General features: G+C 39.8%; 1 protein-coding gene across 3 annotated transcripts in view; it reads left to right on the plus strand.

Moving 5' to 3' along the window:
* The first annotated feature begins 48 nt into the window (after positions 1–48).
* Positions 49–20,623, plus strand: part of SAR1B (secretion associated Ras related GTPase 1B) — a 31,060-nt gene continuing 10,485 nt past the window's right edge. Inside the window, exons 1-4 of one of the 3 annotated variants that reach the window (XM_078067502.1) lie at positions 59–178; positions 727–804; positions 12,601–12,678; positions 17,146–17,265. In XM_078067502.1, the coding sequence (XP_077923628.1) occupies positions 12,621–12,678; positions 17,146–17,265 (178 nt within the window). In that variant the 5' untranslated portion in view covers positions 59–178; positions 727–804; positions 12,601–12,620. Of the gene's footprint in view, positions 179–726; positions 805–12,600; positions 12,679–17,145; positions 17,266–20,623 lie in introns of all 3 variants that reach the window. The other 2 variants (XM_078067501.1, XM_078067503.1) reach the window with 2 other exon arrangements.

The following is a 20,623-nucleotide window of genomic DNA, read 5'->3' on the forward strand; positions in this document are numbered from 1 at the left end:
TGGAACTGTGGCCCTGCGGACCGCCAGGAGGGAAGCACCCCTCCACCCCCCACCCCGCCTCCCGGCCCGGAAGGAGCTGACGGGAGCTGGGACATCGGCAGCCATCGCGCTTTCCAGTTCGAACTAGACGGGTGTAGGGCGGTCGCCAGGTGAGGAATTGCGCTCTCTCCATTCGCAGGTGAGTGGCGGTCTCTTCTCCGGGTAGAACCGGCAGGCGGCAGCTGTGGATCCCAGGGAAGGTGCACTTTTCGGGCCTGAGCCCACCGGGGCCCCTGCTTGTGACCAGGCGAGGAAGGGGTCCCTGTTTTCCTCTCTGGAGTCAGGCGGCACTAAGAGGAACGGGTTCCTTTCCTGCTCTGCGGTGGTCGCTGTTAGAGTCCTCTGGATAGTACACCTGCTGCTGTCAAACGGTGTCATTTCAGAAAAGAATGAACTGACTGTAAGGCGTAGATAAGCTCTTCCTTCCCCTCAGCCTCAGTTTCCTCACCTGATCAGGTGAAGGCGGCGGGGATCATTGACAGTTCAAGACCCTGTGACGCGGTGTTTTCAGTTCTCCCAATTAGTGTGGCGGCAAAGTGAGCTTCCTTACTAGTAGAAGTTAACGTTTGGCCATAGCCCAAGTCCCAGCTGAGTGGGAGAAAGGATAAACAGGTTGGGGGAAAACTGAAATGATTTATAAATTGTTCCAAGATTTTTGAACAACATAGAAATTTGTTTTGACAACAGCTGAAACTCTGACCTCATTGGCCCGAAGAACCAAACTCATTAGGAACGTAAGGTATTTGGTGCATTGGGCAAAACGAGGTGAGGGAATCCTTTTAACTTGAAAAATTAAACCTAGTATTATTTGCATATTTACCTGTCAAGCTCAGTATTACCACGTGTCTTACTCTGAAGAATATCCTAAGTTCAGTGTTAAAATACCAGCTAAGGGTATGAAAGAAGGGGCGCCTGGGTGGCTCAGTCGGTTAAGCATCGGCCTTTGGCTCAGGTCATGATCCCAGGGTCCTGCTCAGCGGGGAGTCGGCTTTTCCCTCTGCCTCTCCCCCTGGCTTGTGCGCGCTCTCTCTCTTAAATAAATAAATAAAATCTTAAAAAAAAAAAAGGTATGAAAGAAAAGGAAATACTTACTGTCTCCTATGTGTGAGGTGCTAGCTATTCGCACAACAATTCATTAAGGAAGGTAATGGTATCATCTCTATTTTACAGATGGGGAATAAGGGGAGACTTATAATTTGTCAGTAATTAGTGTTGCTGACATAGCAAAGCAATGTGTGTATCTAATACTGTTTTGAGGATTTACATTCATTACCAAAATATTTGGAACTTTAAAAACTAATCTTATAGTTCAGTGGCATTTTCTGAGTTTGCAGAAAAGGAATGTTTTGACTTTATTTTAGAAATGTTAGAGAAGCGTTGTTAATAATTACAAAGATGAGCAGTTGAAAAAAGTACATTTTAACCATCCTTTCCTTGCACTTCAAGCAGGAATTGAGACAAAAGATTAGGCTATCAGAAATGAAAATCACTGCCACATCATTTGAAGTTTATAAATCAGAATTCTGTATAATGACTATTTCTCCACCCTCTTCTTTGAGTATACTTGGTTGATACTCATTTAAATGATTTCTCTGCAAAACATTACTAAGCAAACACCTTTAAAATCATGCATTTGAAAAATTTCTCTTGTAAGTGATGAACCACTGAATTCTTCTCCTGAAACCAATATGCACTGTATGTTAACTAGAATTTAAATAAAAATTTGAAAAAAAAGAAAACTTTCTCTTTGTTGTGTGTAGCTTTTAAAACAATTTCAATTAAGAGTATTTTAAGGGGGAGGGGGCGCCTGGGTGGCTCAGTCGTTAAGCATCTGCCTTCAGCTCAGGTCATGATCTCAGGGTCCTGGGATCGAGCCCCACATCGGGCTCCCTGCTCAGCCGGGAGTCTGCTTCTCCTTCTCCCCCCGTTTGTGTTCCCTCTCTCGCTGTGTCTCTCTCTGTCAAATAAATAAAATCTTAAAAAAAAAAATTTTTTTAAGGGGGCTTCTGGCTTGCTCAGTGGGGGAATGCCACTCTTGATCTTGGGGTCATGAGTTCAAGCCCCATGTTGGGCCTAGAGCTTTTTAAAAAAAGTATTTTAAGGATTGAATTTGTCACTGCTTATATCAATTTTCAGGTGTTTTTTTTTTTTTTAGATTTTATTTATTTATTTGAGAGAGAGACAGCGAGAGCAGGAACACAAGCAGGGGGAGTGGGGGAGTGGGAGAGGAAGAAGCAGGCTTCCTGCTGAGCAGGGAGCCTGATGTGGGGCTCTATCCCAGGACCCTGGGATCATGACCTGAGCCAAAGGCAGACGCTTAAAGACTGAGCCACCCAGGCGCCCCTCGATTTTCATTTAATTCAGTATAGGCAAGTTCAGTACTCAGACTCACAACAACCTTATTCATAATATAGCATTCTTCCCCCTTCTCTTACTCTTAAAAAAATCCTTTTTATATTTGTCACAGATTTAACCTTTCAATCGAGTGTCATTTTTCCCTAAAGGAAACTTGAGTTTGTACTTTTGGTTGATTACATGAACCCAAAGGTCTAATCCCATTACTATGATTGCTATGCATTTAATCATAAAATGTTTTTTTGAGTTTTGTATTTGCATCACTATTTCAAAATTTTAAAGGCTATAGAAAGAAAATCTAAGAATTTTAGGGGAGAATATAAAGTCAGCACTGTCTTGAAACATTTAACATTATTACTTTCCATCCTTGGTAATACACAGGGCCTTGCTGAAATTCTATAAAACATGGTCAAGCAGAGTTTGGTCTCATATTTCTAGTACTATTTGAATTTGAAAGAGAAGTGTGCATAATTTCTAAATGAGCATAATTTCTAAATCAGGTAGTTTACTGATCTTACGGAATTTATACACATTTTTATCATAAACCTGATGAAGATGGGTAGAAAATTATGATTAATCTTTTCTAGTAAATATCTTTACCTAGAGTTGAAGGAAACTATTCTAGTACCTTTTCTGGTGACGGTCAGTGACAGTGTCGTTAATACTTAAAGACATTCATGGGACGCCTGGGTGGCTCAGTTCATTGGGTGTCTGTCTTCAGCTCAGGTCATGATCCCAGGGTCCCGGGATCGAGTCCCACATTGGGCTCCCTGCTCCCTTTTCCCTCTTCCTCTGCTGCTCCCCCTGCTTGTGCCCTCTCTCTCTCTCTGATAAATAAATAAAATATTAATAAATAAAGACATTCATGAAAAATATCATTAAAAACTTCTTCATATTGGGGTGCCTGGGTGGCTCAGTCGGTTAAGCATCTGACTGTTGATTTCGGCTCGGGTTGTGAAATAGAGCCCCGAGTTGGGCTCAGCTCTGGGTATGGAGCCTGCTTAAGATTCTCTTTCTCCCTCTCCCCCTCCCTCTTTCTCTCTCTCCCCATCTCTCTCTAAAAAAATTTTTTTTCATATTAAAATACTGAAATCTTTCAGTATTTTTTTTTAAAGATTTTATTTATTTGACAGAGAGAGACACAGAGAGAGACACAGCGAGAGAGGGAACACAGCAGGGGGAGTGGGAGAGGGAGAAGCAGGCCTCCCGCGGAGCAGGGAGCCCGATGTGGGGCTTGATCCCAGGACCCTGGGATCATGACCTGAGCTGAAGGCAGACGCTTAACGACTGAGCCACCCAGGCGCCCCTTTCAATATTATTTTTTTTTTTAAGATTTATTTTATTTATTAGAGAGCACAAGTGGGGTGGTGGGAGGAAGGGCAGAGGGAGAGGGAGAAGCAGGCCTCCCCACTGAGCAGGGAGCCCGATATGGGACTCGATCCCAGGACCCCGAGATCATGACCTGAGCCGAAGGCAGCTGCTTAACCGACTGAGCCACCCAGGCGTCCCCCCTTTCAATATTCTTGTTAATATTGAAGTTAACTTGAAAATTGGCATTTAGAGTTTGTGCTTTTGAGAAGGCACCTGGTTCAGTTGGTAGAGTGTACAACTCTTGATCTCAGGGTTGTGAGTTCAAACCCAATGCTGGGTGTGTAGAGATTACTTAAAAAATAAAATAAAATCATTAAAAATAAAAATAAAGTTTGTGTTTTGAATTTCAGTTAATTTAGTTGGAATGAGTTAATACCACTTTACGTTGTGTAGTATACAAAATATTTTCAGGTACATTATCATAATTAATCATTTTTTTTTTAAGATTTTATTTGAGAAAGAACAAACACGAAAAGGGGGAAGGGCAGAAGGAGAGAGAGAAGCAGGATCCCGCTGAGCAAGGAGCCTGCTGCAGGGCTCCATCCCAGGACCCTGTCTGGGAGCATGACCTGAGCCAAAGGCAGATGCCCAACTGACTGAGCCACCCAGGCGCCCCACATAATTAATCATTCTTAAAACTCTGTGAGGCAAATAGTATTCCTATTATAAGTAAGAAGAAATTGGAGCTTAGAAAGACTGGCTTTAGAATGAAATAATAGTATTTAAAAGATGCATATTAAATCCTGATTTTTAAAATTCTAGGATAGGGGCACCTGGGTGGCTCAGTCATTGAGCGTCTGCCTTCGGCTCAGGTCATGATCCCAGGGTCCTGGGATCAAGCCCCGAGGAAGCCTGCTTCTCCCTCTCCCACTCCTACTGCTTGTGTTCCCTCTCTCGCTGTGTCTCTCTCTGTCAAACAAACAAACAAATAAATAAAATCTTTTTTAAAAAAATAAATAAAATTCTAGGATAGGTACTCAACTTTCACCATGGCTCTACCATCCTTTGCGTCCCAGAGTTAATAATGTATTGTTTCTATAATGCTACTCTGGTGTTATATTTGCCTTTTTAGACTATTGGAACTTTTTATTTCTTTATTTTTTAATAATCGCTTTATTGAAATATGATAGTTCACATACCATAAAATTTATCCTCTTAAAGTATACAATTTAGTGTTTTTAGTATAGTCACAGTGTTATGCAGCCATCACCACTATCTATTCCAGAACATTTTCATCACCCAAAAAGAAACCCAGTACCTATTAGCAGTCACTCCCAGTTTCCCCTTACCTCCCTTATCTGACAACCACTAACTTACTCTGAGAACTTAATGTTCAGGACATTTCATGTAAATGGAATCATTCATGTAAGTTTAATGGGAGAAGGCTTTAAGCAGTTATTTGTAATCTGAGCGGTTCTGTTCCATTCTACTCTTTTGTACTGATTTTCATGTTACTGGGGTAGATCACTTTTCTAATCGGCATAGGCACTTTTCCTGTTTGTTGTTCATGCAATAAATAAATCTGCTGACGTGTATATGTTTCCTTATTCTTGACCTTTGCTCTTCACATGTCTAATAGTGAGTTCATGGTGTTGTGTAACCTGTTCTCAGGGCTCAGGTATCTGTTTGTGGCTAAGTAACTTTTAGTCTTAGTTGGGCATTTTTATTTCTACTTTAAAATGACTAATGCTTCCTACCTTGTTTTAAGGTTCTTAGAAACCACAGCTTTATTGAAATATAAATATCTCATTATCTTCTAAAGCAGAGTTTCCCATATATGTTAATTATTTCTCTAGGGACAAATTTTACAACAGCAAATTTGGACCATCTTTATGCAAAAAATCGTTTTTCCTTCAAGGCTTACCCCATTCCACTCTCTGTCAGTCTCATAGCTTTCACCTACTAACAGTCATCTTCAGTGAGGACTTCTTTTTTTAGTAAACTCTGTCCTCAACGTGGGATTCGAACTCATGACCCCGAGATCAAGAGTCACATGCTCCACTAACTGAACCAGCCAGGCACCCCTTCAATGAGGACTTTGTCACTTGATTCACAGTCTTGCTCTCTCTAGCCCCGCGTTCTTCCTGGTGATTCTGCTGTCAGCGTGGACAGTATACCATGTAGCCTGGCTTCCCCTTTCTTTCACCCCAGCTTTTTTCATCTGTCTGTGCCAGAGCTGGGCCTTGGAACTTGCCACCACCCAGACCTGATCCTCTTGAATTTTTGAACCCCACATTCTCCTCCAGTTTGCTGACACAATTCTGCTCCACCTTTCACTTTTCTTGCCCTTTTACTATGATTATGTATGTCTACAGTTGCTTTTCGACCAGAGCTTTTCCCCCTGTTCTCTTAGTTCTCTTCTGTGAGAAGCCTGCCTTTGCTGCCCAGTTTATCCCCAGGTACTAGCTGCCTTTATACATTTATTCACACAGCCTGAACTTTTGATCGTATCACTTCAGCCTCTCACTAGTGTTCCCCTTGTCTTTTTTCAGTTCCTAATCCCTGTTCACTCCATGTTCTGTAAAGCTGATCCTTGCTGGAGGGGGTGGCAGGGAGAGGGGGAGGTTGGAAATCCATGCAGATGGACAATGCTGTGAATGTTTTTCTGCCCCAGCCAAGCACTCAGCTCTTTTTAGCAGTCTTTTAACTTGATCTTTTCCCCACAGTAGCTATTCGAATCTTCACTCTGCTCCTCAGAAAATTCTCGGTACCCCTTCTTCACTTTTGGAGTCTGATTCCTGCTACCTCCACTGTATGTTCCCTGGCCCTCCTTCCTTCTAATCTTAGAGGAGAAGTGCTCTCAGCCCTGGCTCCTCTTGAGACTGTGCCCCTTTTGCAATTCCTTCCTTACCTTTCTCGCTCATCTTTAACCTCTCCCTTTCTGCTAGCTCCTTCTTATCAACATACTTACCCTTCCTTAAGAAGAAAATCCTTCTGTCATTCTATTTCAAACTCTTTGAAAGAGGACTCCTTCCTTACTGCCTCCAGCTATTGACCTTCTGTCCTACTCCTTCTCCATAATAACAGCAACCAGGTATTAAGTACTTATTTTGTGCATTTTATCTCAACTTGATCTTTACAACACCCTGAGAGAGTTTGCAAAAGAAACTGTAGCTTGTTCTAAGGTCACACAGTTAATGACTCTTGGAGACCCAGCTCTGCTGTGCTTTAAGTACTAGCCTTGGGCTCTCCTGGACTTCCGCTCTGCTGTGGGTGACTCATGCTCTCAGCGGTTGTCTCCTAGTCACAAAGCAAGCTGTGACATCTCTGCAGCGGTACTAATGGGGCTAACTTCTTTCCACTTCTGCCACTGTCTCTTCTTGGTTTTTTGTTTTTGTTTCTTTAAGATTTTATTTATTTGAGAGAGTGAACAAGAGAGAGAGCACAAGGGGGTGGAAGGGCAGAGGGAGAGGGAGAAGCAGACTCCCCTCAGAGCAGGGAGCCCGATGTGGGGCTCGATCCCAGGACCCCGCGATCATGACCTGAGCTGAAGGCAGATGCTCAACTGACTGAGCCACCCAGGCGCCCCTCTTCTAGTTCTATCCTTGCTGGGTTCTGTTGGTTCTTCCACTCTTTTGTCCCTTAAAGATCATCTCAAGTGAAAACTCATTTCTTCCATAGCATTTGGCTGGTGCTTGAGGCAGGAGGCCTTTAGGCAGAATTGGTGGGAGAAATTCATTTGTTCGTTGGGATGGAGAATGGGCAGAGGTTTTAAGATGGTAAAGTATAGGTCACCGGCAGTGAATGGCAAGTGGTTTACTTTGGCCCAGGGAAAGCTACAAGTAAGGGAAGATTTAAGCTTGTAAAGGTGACCAAAAGATAGATAGTGGAAGTTCTGGAATATTGGATGAGGAGTTTGAATCATTTCTCAGCCCACAGACCTCCAGTGGCTCTCTATCCATGGGTATAGGGTGGCCATATAATTTCACACCTAATCAGGATGCTTTTGAGAGTGAAAGGAAGCACTATGAATAATTGTACTGAGCTAACTTTGCTGAGACTGTCCCCAGCAAGCTGGGAGTTATAGTCACCCTGACCATGCAATAAATCAAGTCTAAGATGACATTTTGATGAAGCCACTCTGGAGGGTGTGTACAGAGTGGTACAAACAAAATTTGAAGTTAAGATGGTAGTTTGGGAATGTGATTTAAGGTTCTTCACTAACTGGTTCCTGTAGGAATCAAAGAAAGCTTGAGACTGCAGAAATTGATAGAGCTGGGGAATAACTAACTGGATGTGTGATGTGAGGGAGAAGGAGGAATTACATGTCAAAGTCATAAGCTGGAGTGATTCAAAAAATGGTACGTAACCATTTAAACAAATTTAGCCTTTAAAACTTTGTTATAAAGCCACTGCAGTGTAAAAGAAAGGGAACGGACTTGGAAGTCAGAAAGACCCGTGTTTAAAACTTGGATGTGCCAATCCCTAATACTTGAGTCTTAGCTATTGTAACTTCAGTTTCTTCTTCTGTAAAATGGGAACAGTAATGTATTTACTTGGGGGCCCAGTCAATAGAGCATGCGCGACTCTTGATCTCGGGGTCCTCAGTTCAAGCCCCACATTGGGCATGGAGCCTATTTAAAAAAAAAAAAAATAATACTAATATATTTACTTTGAAAGGTTGTTGGGGTGTTTAGCGGTGACATTCACAAAGTGCCTAGTCCTCTGGGCCACATGGTAGAAGAAATAAGAGCAGCTAATGCTGAATGCTTCCTCCATGCCAGATGCTAAGTGCTTTGTGTATAGTAATGGATTTAATCTTCACAACCATCTCAGGTAGCTACTGTTATTCCCAGTTTACAGGTAAGGAAACTGAAGTAACTTGCCTAAGGTTGGTGGTAAAATCCTGGCTCCGTAGTTCTTGTTTTTGTTTTTGTTTTAAGATTTTATTTATTTTTGACAGAGAGAGAGATAGCAAGAGAGGGAACACAAGCAGGAGGAGTGGGAGAGGAAGAAGCAGGCTTCCCGCTGAGCGGGAAGCCAGACATGGGGCTCAATCCCAGGACCCTGGGATCATGACCTGAGCCGAAGGCAGACGCTTAATGACTAAGCCACCCACGTGACCCCGTAGTTCTTGTTCTTAACCTTTCAACAAATCATAATGCTCATGGGGGTAGCTGCTATTTCTTGTTAGCTTTGCTTTATTAGATTGAAAGACTGATTCAGTATTGTTTCCTATGTCAATATGTTATGGGTAGCAAGCATGAAGACCAAATGCCTAAATTTAGTATCAGATTTGTTTCTCAGACTTATGCCTCACTTGTGAGCACCTGTTGACTGATGCTAAGTTTGCAGCCCCCTAACCTGTCCCATCATTTCACAGTACCTGACTTTTTGCTGTCCCCACTTAGTTTCACACCTCTCCACATAGTATAAAAACCACTTAGCAAACTCTTATTTAATCTTCAAGATTCAGGCTGAACATCATCCAAGAAACCTTTCCTTAGGGACACCTGAGTGGCTTAGTCGTTAAGGGTCAGCCTTTGGCTCAGGTCATGATTCAAGCCCCACATCGCATCAGGCTCCCTGCTCAGCCAGAAGCCTGCTTCTCCCTCTCATACTCCCCCGTTTGTGTTCCCTTTCTCGCTGTCTCTCTCTCTGTCTGTCAAATAAATAAATCTTAAACAAACAAACAAACAAACCAAACCTTTCCTTAGCTACAACTTGTTGTCTCTGTAGAACTGTGGAAATAGGACTCTGGATGTAGAGACAAGGAGGACTGGTTTTCTTTTTCTATACAGAGCATAAAGTACATTTGTGAGCATACCATACCCCTTCCTACTGCATTACTTCTCTTTATTCTGATTTTACACTGTTATGATCATTCATTCCCTAATAGCTTATCATTTACAATATGGGCAGTCTTTTTCTTTGTGTTTGTATAAGTTTGGAAATTCTATAGGGTAAGTTGTTACCATCCTAGATAATATCCTATTCAGTTTTAACATTTTTCAGTTGAATTACATTTGTGTAGCTAACTTACCTCTCTAGACTTTAACCTTTTCAAGAGAAAGAGCCATGTTTATCATCAGTATTTGTATCCCCCATGGTGTCTTAGCTTAGGACCTTGGACATAATATGAACTTGGTAATCATTATTGAATTAAATAAAATGTCTCAATACACCACTGCTTTATTTGATTCCCTAGAGTGAAAATTATGATTCTGTTTGAAAAACATACATCTTACCTAAAAATCTTCAGAAAAGATAAGCCACTTGTATATAATTCTGTGACTACAAGTTTCAATTTCTACATGACCTAGAATAATAATAGAATGAGATATAATTTTCAACTTGAGTAAAATAAGAACTTCTAAGGTACTGGATTTTTTTTAAGATTTATTTATTTTAGAGAGAGAGAGTGAGCAGTGAGAGGCAGAGGGAGAGAGTCTTTTTTAAAGATTTTATTTATTTGTTATGTCAGAGAGAGAGAGAGCACGCACAAGCAGGGGAAGGGGCAGAGGTAGAGGGAGAAGCAGGCTCCCCACTGAGCAAGGAGCCCGATGTGGGACTTGATCCCAGGACCCTGGGATCATGACCTGAGCTGAAGGCAGACGCTTAACCAACTGAACCACCCAGGCGTCCCTGGATTTTTGTATATATATATATGTGGCTCTTCTAGTTCTCATTCTTGTGCTACTGACATATGAAACTTTATAATTTGTGAGTCATTCTCAGTCAGGAATGGACTGGTTGCAAGAGCAAAATTTTGCTCTGGCAAGTTCAAGTAAGGGGATGGAAGAAGGGAGAGGCTGTTGCCTGGATCCAGGGAATCGCCTAGTAAATACTGCTAGACCTTCTAAACTGGAGGTAGGTGTCTCTTTCGTCTCTCATTTTCAAGGCAGTGTAATCTCTTAACACCTTATCCTCTAGCAATTCTGAGTTTGGTGGGCCTGTCTGGATCAGGTTGGCAGCCCACTGACTGAGAGGTGGTTAAAGAAAGCAGTGTTGTGTGTCACACTTTGTCTAAAGAATGTCAAAGATAGCAGAACCTTTCAAATTGTTTGGACTTGGCCCAAGTTTTGGGCCTGGGTTTTGTTTAGCTCTAGAAAATGAACTTTGTTGATCTGAAAGTGTATTTTTGTATATGTGATCTTTCATTTCTCCAGGATTTTTTTCCTCTTCTTTCCATATTAGCTTTATTAGTTATCAAGCCCATGTCAAGTAAATGCTATACGGAACTATACTCTGCATGTTCTACTGTGATTTAAGAAAATGTTTTTTAACATTCAGTAATATGATTAAAATTTGAAAAATGCCGAAAGATGACAGACCCAGAAATTTACCACCTGTTACCATTTACTACAAAAGACCAAAAGTAACAGAAAGAGGGTTTTTACTCCACGTAGCTATAATCAGACTCGGAAACTTACTATCATAAATTTCCTTTTTTCATCTCTTTCTCCTTGCTCTTCCTTCCCCTACTCTAAGGTTTTGGTACCTATTTCATAGACCATATATACTTCATTTAACTTACTGTTGAATATAGATTATTTCCAAAATTTTTCTTACATAATGCTTTGATGCACATCTGTATACATAAAGATTGTCCATATTTAGGACAATTTCTAAAAGTAGAATTCTTGGGGGGTTGTTTGGGTGGTCACTTGGTTAAGCATCCGACTCTTCATCTCAGCTCAGGTCTTGATCTCAGGGTTGTGAGTTAAAGCATACCTTAAATAAATAAGTAAGTAAGGGCGCCTGGGTGGCTCAGTCGTTAGGCGTCTGCCTTCGGCTCAGGTCATGATTCCAGGGTCCTGGGATCGAGCCCCACATCGGGCTCCCTGCTCTGCGGAAAGTCTGCTTCTCCCTCTCCCACTCCCCCTGCTTGTGTTCCCTCTCTCGCTGTGTCTCTCTCTGTCAAATAAATAAAATCTTTAAAAAAAAAAAAAAATAAGTAAGTAAGTAAGTAGAATTCTTGGGTCAAACAGTATAACATATATTACTGGCGAATTAGTTATTAAAAAGATTTGCATCAATTTATACTGCTATTAACTGCCTCTCTTACGACATCTTTTCCAGTTCTGGCTGTTACAATTCATTTTCGTGTTTGCCACTCTGATTGGCAAATAATGGTCTCTAGTTTGTTTTTTAATTAAAATTTTTTTGGTTTTTTAAAAATGGAAAGAGGGCTTTCACTTTTTTTCCTTTTTTTTTTTTTAAAGATTTTATTTATTTATTTTACAGAGAGAAAGTTAGCGAGAGCAGAAACACAAGCAGGAAGAGTGGGAGAGGGAGAAGCAGACTCCCCGCTGAGCAGGGGGCCTGATGCGGGGCTCGATCCCAGGACCCTGGGACCATGACCTGAGCCGAAGGCAGACGCTTAACCACTGAGCCACCCAGGCACCCCTCCCTTTTTTTTTTTTTTTAAGATTTTAATTATTTATTTGTCAGAGACAGAGAGGATACAAGCAGGGGGAGAAGCAGGCAGAGGGAGAAGTAGGCTCCCCAATGAGCAAGGAGCCCGATGCGGAACTCGATTCCAGGACCCTGGGATCATGACCCAAGCCAAACACAGACGCTTAACCAACTGAGCCACCCAGGCGTTCCCCCCCCCCTTTTTTTTTAAAGTAAGCTGTACACCCAGCATGGGGCTTGAACTCCCTACCCTGAGATCAAGAGTTGAATGTTCTACCAGTTAAGCCAGCCAGGCACCTCACTAGTTGGTATTTTAATGGCATTTTGTTTTTTATGCATCAGTATAGATCAGATTAGACCACCCTGGTAAGAATGGCTAACTCCTTATAGTAAGGTTGTTGTAGGATTATTTACTCAGAGTTCCTCTTTAATGTTGTTAAATGTTGACTACTGAATTCAAAACACTTTCTTTTTCAGACTCTATATAAGATTTGGATATGTCCTTCATATTTGACTGGATTTACAGTGGTTTCAGCAGTGTGCTACAGTTTTTAGGTATGTTGGTTCTTTGTTCTCTATTGTTATCCCATTTAATCCTACTTAAATAAAAGTGCTTATTTGTCTAGAGCCTCTTTATATATAACCCAGTAGTTGCGAATGTGGGCTTTGAAATCATACAAACATGTTCAGTTACTCATTATATCTCTTATAAATTATGTGGTCTTGGGCAAATTACTTTCTCCACCTTAACCTTAGTTTCCTTATCTGTAAATTAAAAATAAGTCCTACCCCTTAAGATTGTTGATAGGAATATTATTTACAGGAATAGCTACCTTTGATTAGCCAGTTTACCTAAGTGCTTTAGATACTTTATCTCATTTAATCCTCACAGGAATTCTCTGCATTATTTTTGTTACTATAAAATACACGTTCCATAAAGTGCCTTGTATATCATAACTGGCAGTGTATAGTCTGCTAAATGAGACTTGTTTACGCAGCAAATCTCACTAGTGATTTTCCTCTCTTCTATAGATTTTAAAAAGAGGAAAAATTTTAGCATCTCATTCTCTTATTGACACTCTTAACTTCTCACATTTTCCAGCGAAACAAGCTTTTGATTAACTTTTATGTTACGACATACACAATTTATTATAGTAATTAATGAAGATATTTCTGGTCTCTTATTTTCAAATCATGCCCTAAGTTTAGTCTCCATGTAATCATCATCTTGAACTGGAACAAAGAGAAGCATTTCATGTAATTACAGAGTTGTCAACATAATTCCTAACTGGCCACAACCATACTTATGAATTACTATCTCCTATATAAATGGCTCTTTTTCCACAAACATAATTTTAACAAAGGAAATAAATTTTGTTTGGAAAATACACATTTTGTTTGACTACTATATATTAAAAGGATAAAAATGTAAGATCAAATTTTGTCAGTCTATTTTTATTTCGTATTTGAACCTCAATGTTTGCACATTTTTAAAAATTAAGGTTTTCTTTTTCCTTTTTAAAATAAAATTCTTCACATTTTATACTGTCACTCTACTACAGGTCAAATATCAGATCTCTCTATATTACCTCCTCAAGAATTCTTAAATATTTTTATCAGACTGAAATATTTTATTACAATTTTTAACAACTGGGTCAGAAATAAACATTTTAAACTTCATTATACTGGGATAACCCGGGTTGTAACAGGTTGGTATCTGTATCTCAGTTTATAGAAAAATTAATCTATGGTGAACTGTGTTGAAAAAGCAAAATAAATTGCCTCATAAGCAGGAGCAAGAGGTTAATAGGGCTAACAGTAGGAGGCAGTGTAGAGAAATGAAATGAACCAAAGCTTAGGCTTCAGGCATGGTTTCAAATCTCATATCTGACTTCAGCATTTGAGCAAGTTAACTTTGAGCCTTTGTTCCCCTCTGTAAAAAAGAGGATAATAATGTTTACTTCAAAGAGTTATTTTTTGTTTTTTTAATTTTATTTATTTGAGAGAGTGAGAAAGAGAGAGCACAAGAGAGGGGGTAGGGTCAGAGGGAGAAGCAGACTCCCCGCTGAGCAGGGAGCCTGATGTGGGACTCGATCCTGGGACCCCGGGATCATGACCTGAGCCGAAGGCAGTCGCTTAACCAACTGAGCCACCCAGGCACCCTCCAAGAGTTATTTTGAAGATTAAATAATGTGTAACAGTTTGCTTAATAGTGCCTATCACAAAATAAGGATTTAGTCCAGCCTACTTTAAAGATTAAAGTTTAAACGTTCTAGGTGTTCCCTTTTGGAATCTTATCCAGTGCACTTTTACTACTTAAAAGTATGGTAAGATTGATTGTGATTGCACTGGTTAGAAACAATCGATGTAGAAACGTTTTAAGAAATAGAAATGTGGGGCGCCTGGGTGGCTCAGTCGTTAGGCATCTGCCTTCGGCTCAGGTCATGATCCCAGGGTCCTGGGATCAAGCCCCGCATCGGGCTCCGTGCTCGGCGGGAAGCCTGCTTCTCCCTCTCCCACTCCCCCTGCTTGTGTTCCCTCTCCCGCTGTGTCTCTCTCTCTGCCAAATAAATAAATAAAATCTTAAAAAAAAAAAAAAGAAATAGAAATGTAGGGGTGCCTGGATAGCTCAGTCTGTTAAGCGTCTGCCTTTGGCTCAGGTCATGATCTCAGGGTCCTGGGATCAAGCCCCACATCGGGCTCCCTGCTTAGTTTGGAGTCTGCTTCTCCCTCTCCCTCTGCTTTTGCTTTCTCTCTAATAAATAAAATCTTAAAAAAAAAAAATACAAATGTATAAAAATTTATTAGTCATAATTCATGATTAAGTGAGAAATTTAGTACCCAGCTCAAGTAAATATGGAAGACCGTCTTCTCCTTAGGATCAGAATTGTTGGTCACTGGGTTATCAAAAGTTTAGGTCTTCAAACAATTTACTTCTTAAGCTTCAATGTGGATAAAGAATTGGGTGTTATTTTGGCATGAACTTATTAAATGGGTAGCCTGAATTACAATGCCTAATGTCTTTCAAAGTTCATTTATTGATTGAGTAAATATTTTTGGAATGGCTACTATGTCCCTGGTCTTCATGTAATTCCATGGGTGTCAATTAAACACATGAAACATAAAGTTCAATATTACTACATACCTATTAGAATGTTCAAAAGCTGGACATTGACAACACCAGATGCTGACAAGGATGTGGAGCAGCAAGAACTTTCATTCACTCCTGGGAATGCAAAATGGTACAGACGCTTTGGAAGATTGGGTGATTTCTTACAAAACTAGACATACTCTTACCATACAGTCCAGCAGTTGTGCTCCTTGGTATTTACCCAAAGGAGCTGAAAACAATGTGAACCTGCACACTGATGTTTTATAGCAGCTTCATTTATAATTGCCAAAACTTGGAAGCAACCAAGATATCCTTCAGTAGGTGAATGGAGAAATAAACTGGTTCATCTAGACAATGGAGTATTCAGCACTAAAAAGAAATGAGCTATCAAGCCATGAAAAGACATGGAGGAAGCTGAAATGCATATTACTAAGTGGAAGAAGCCAACCTTAGAAGGCTACATACTGTCTGATGACAACTATATGACATTCTGGCAAGGCAAAAAGGCAGAAATAATGGAGACAATAAAAAGATGAGTGGTTGCCAGGCAGTGGGGGTAAGGTGGGATGAACAGGCAGAGGTTACAGGATTTTTAGGGCAGTGAAAACACTTTGTATGATATTATAATGATGGATATATGTTCTTATATGTTTTCAAAATACAGAATATACAACACTAAGAGTGAGCCCTAAGGTAACTCTGGGTGATTATGATGTATCAGTGTAGATTCATCATTGGGTGAGTGATGTTGATAATGGGGGAGGCTATATATGTGTGGGGACAGGGGGTTTTGTCAGTTTATATTAAAACTGTCAGTTTTGTTGTAAACCTAAAACTGCTCTGAAAAAAAGCCTTTAAGAAAAATAAAGCTCAATTTTTAATTTTGCAGTAAATGTCAATCTCTTATAAATTGGTCAGCGCTCTTTTTTCTCTCACTTCCTCTATCAGTATTAGTTGATACATGTAAATTATGTGCTTGGTTTTTTTGTTTTGCTTTAGTTTTATGTAAACCTGTGAATAGTTTAACTGTATTCTCAGGGAAATTTGACAGTGACCCAAACTTTTTATTGAAAAAACTCACTATGATTATTATTGTCAGAAGTGCTTAACTTATTTTCATCCATGAAAAATTTCTTTTTCCTTTTTTTAAGATTTTTATTTATTCATTTGACAGAGACACAGCGAGAGAGGGACCACAAGCAGGGGGAGGGGGAGAGGGAGAAGCAGGCCTCCCGCAGAGCAGGGAGCCCGATGCAGGGCTCGATCCCAGGACTCTGGGATCATGACCTGAGCTGAAGGCAGACGCTTAACAACTGAGCCACCCAGGCGCCCCTTTAATTTTCCTTTTGGTCCAGCTTCACAAATAGGTGATGTCAAGTGTGTTATGATTGTTTCTCTAGTAGATGACATTGATATTTATTCCTAAATTGTCAAGGGGATCAGCGTTGTGGTATTGAGACAAGTTTAGGTAACACATTTCAATGACTGGGACAGAGTTTAGTTTTAAAATGATTTGAGGGGCGCCTGGGTGTCTCAGTCCGTTGAGCATCTGCCTTCAGCTCAGGTCATGATCCTGGTCAGATCCCTCTGCCTGCTATTTCCCCACTTGTGCTCTCTCTTGCTCTCTCTCTCTCTCTCTGTCAAATGAATGAATAAAATCTTAAAAAAAAAAATGACTTGAATTTACAAATCAAAACTAAAAATAGACTAGAAATTCAAGCTTATTCAAGCCAGTTTATAAAATCTTACAAGTTCAAAAGGTTAATAGGTGTTTCTTTATAAAAAAAAATCTAATTAGGAAAAGTATACAAATAACTAAACTGTAAATGTTATATTATAGTTTTATTTAAAGTCTTTTGTTTGGATAATCTATGTCAGAATTTTGACTAATCATAGCTCTTACTCTGCAGGATTATATAAGAAAACCGGTAAATTGGTATTTCTTGGATTGGATAATGCAGGAAAAACAACATTGCTACACATGCTAAAAGATGACAGGCTTGGACAACATGTCCCAACGTTACATCCCAGTAAGTATATTCCCATATACGACATGTTACTTTATCAAGTGATACCAGTTCATAGGTACTAACCAAAAATTTTGTCTTTTGGTGGTGGTTTTTTTTTTTTTTAAGATTTTTATTTATTTATTTGACAGAGAGAGACACAGTGAGAGAGGGAACACAAGCAGAGGGAGTGGGAGAGGGAGAAGCAGGCCTCCCGTGGAGCAGGGAGCCTGATGCGGGGCTCGATCCCAGGACCCTGGGATCATGACCCGAGCCGAAGTCAGTCGCTTAACCGACTGAGCCACCCAGGCGCCCCTTTTGGTGTTTTTTTGGTAGATAAATTATGATCAGGTGATATGACCTATTCTTAAAATAGTATAATAAATCATAGCTAACCCACTCCACTCCCAAGAAGTATATTTAAATCTTAAAATAATACACATATCTTCTTTTCAGTTAGTACACCCTTCTCCAGCTAGAGGAATTAAAGTTACTGTCTCAGGGATTATAACATGATTGAGGTCTATCCAACGAGATATTGCTTAGGCTATAAATAGTCACCATTACCTTGTTGAGATAACTTAAATTTCTTTCAAGTTTTAAAACTGTACTTTTAATCATTATTCAGTGGACAGCTTATAGTCTTATATTTTGCTAGTGACTCTCCATTTATTAACCAGTTATTTTTCTACTCTGAGAAACCTCAACAGTATCTAATATAAAGACCATAGAATTATTCCAAGAAACAGGGCACGTATGGATACATTTACAGAAAGTTTTAGAACAATTTGAAAGATAATTTACTGTGGTTTCTTTAAGAAAGACTGCCTAAAAGACATTAACAATGACTCTGTAAATCACTAATACATACCGTCCAGCATATAAGGTTATGTCATGATACTATTTGAGAAAGTGAAGTTAATGTTAAAGTGACAAAATTATTAGAACAGAAGCCTAACTCATAAATACCTGTGACCTTACTGTCACTTGAAAAGACTATGAATCAAAAAGACATAAAGTTTTGTTTTTTTATTTTTATTTTTTTTAGACATAGAGTTTAAAAACAAGCTAATCCACAGATTAATTATGAAATAATGAGTGTGGACTTAATAATGAGTATAAAATGGAGCACTGGACCAAAAAGTAGATAATAATATGATAGTTATTTAATTCAGTAAATATTCAGAGAACAAGGAAGGAGAACAACAAAAACAAAGTACTGTTTTATCAATAAAACTCAGTGAAGTTGGAAAAGGAAGATTTTATAAAATTGATAAATCTTTGTTTTATATTAGGACAAGAGTGGGGCTTGGCAGATAGATTCTGATACAAGAACAATACAATTAAAAAATGATCATTGTGAAATTGAGTATTTAAATTGTATGCAAGAACAGTTGAAAGAGACTACAGAGTGGTGTGGTATTATATTAGGTGTAAGTCAATTTTTAAAAAATTTTTTTAAGATTTTATTTTTAGTAATCTCTACATCCAACATGGGGCTCCACTGTATAACCCTGAGATCAAGAGTTGCATGCTCTACCACCTGAGCCATCCAGGCACCCACATTTTCATATATTTTTTTAAGATTTTACTTATTTATTTGAGAGAGAGAGAATGAGAGAGAGAGAGCACATGAGAGGGGGAGGGTCAGAGGGAGAAGCAGACTCCCTGCTGAGCAGGGAGCCCGATAAGGGACTCAATCCTGGGGCTCCAGGATCATGACCTGAGCCGAAGGCAGTCACGCAACCAACTGAGCCACCCAGGTGCCCCATCCATTTTCATATTTTTGATGTTGCTCTCTTTTATTTATTCATCAAATATTTATTGAGCACCTACTTTATGTCACACATTGTTCTAAGTACGAGGAGTAAAAGGCACAAAACAGTTGCCATCTCAACTCTCCTGCAGCTCGCGTTCATTTTATCTTACATTTTTCATTATTAAGAGCATATGTGGGGCACCCGGGTGGCTCAGTTAGTTAAGTGACTGCCTTCAGCTCAGGTCATGATCCTGGAGTCCCAGGATCGAGTCCTGCATCGGGCTCCCTGCTCGGCAGGGAGTCTGCTTCTCCCTCTGACCCTCCTCCCTCTCTCTCTCTCATTCTCTCTCTCCCAAATAAAAAAATAATTTAAAAAAAGAGCGTATGTGGAAAAGGTAATCTATATCTACCCTATGATCTGACAATTCCATTGCTAAGTATTTATCAAGGAGAAATGAAAACATATGTTCACCAAAATCCTTGTACAAGAATGTTTATACCAGCTTTCTTTGTAATAGCCCCAAACTGGAAACAGCTCAGATACCCATCCAAAAAAAAGAAAGAAAGAAAAGATAAACAATGAAATTCTTTTCAATAAAAAAGAGGAATAACTGTTACATACACAATATATATTACGATGCTTGGAAGAAACTGGTCACAAAAAGTTTCATACTGTATGGTATCATTTATATGAAATTCTAGAACAGGCACAACAAACCTGTAGTGATAGAATTCAGATTACTTCTGGGAGTGTACAGTGACTGGGAAGGGGCATACTCCTTGGGATATTGATAGTTTTCTGTGTCTTAATCAAACTGGGACTTTTTATAAAGTAGGGAGTGTACTAGGGATTGTAACCATAAAGGTAGTTTCCCAACCACATCCAAGCGTTATATTTTCCTTATGGAAAGGAACACACTTTGAACACAAATTGTATTGGTTCATTCAGTTGGGAGTCTATATAAAGAATTTTTTAACAAGAAACTCCTCTGGGGCCTCAGCAATTGTAATGAATAGTTAAAATTACACTGAACCTTTCATTATAATTGTAGGGGACTTCTGCTTTTGCTATGGGCAGTAAGAGCATCTGGAATTATCCTCCCATTGTAAGCTGCTAGAAAACTGGACAACCATATATACTACAACTGTTTTCAGAACTGGACAGTATTTAGCACAGGACTGTGATTCCTGAGAGAAGGAAAACAAACCTTTCTTTATTCAGGCTTTTATCACAGAGATAATCTTCAGACCATGGTGCAGGAAGAAGAAACCCAAACATGACCCAGTAGTCTTGCTGAGTTGAGGAGAGAGAGACTAGAATATGGGGAAACTGGGGTGACAAGAATTTGCTTGGCATAGTACCAGAGAAGGAGCTCTGCAGACAGAGAACTGCAGAAATGTTCATGGCTAAATACCAATCTGTGTGCATAGGGTAAAACTCCCCATGGCCAAACAAAGAACAATTTCTGGAGAAAGAATAATTGTAGCAGAGCTGTTAACCAAATAATTCTCAGAGCTCACATGGGCCCAGGAATCATTCATGTTCCCACCAGCCAGAAGGGAGAGATGTGGCATTCAGGAGAGACTCCAGAAGGATCATACCTTATTAATGGGGCTGAAGTA

Source organism: Halichoerus grypus, chromosome 2, assembly GCF_964656455.1.
Source record: "Halichoerus grypus chromosome 2, mHalGry1.hap1.1, whole genome shotgun sequence".
In the NCBI taxonomy this organism is placed as follows: Eukaryota; Metazoa; Chordata; class Mammalia; order Carnivora; family Phocidae; genus Halichoerus; species Halichoerus grypus.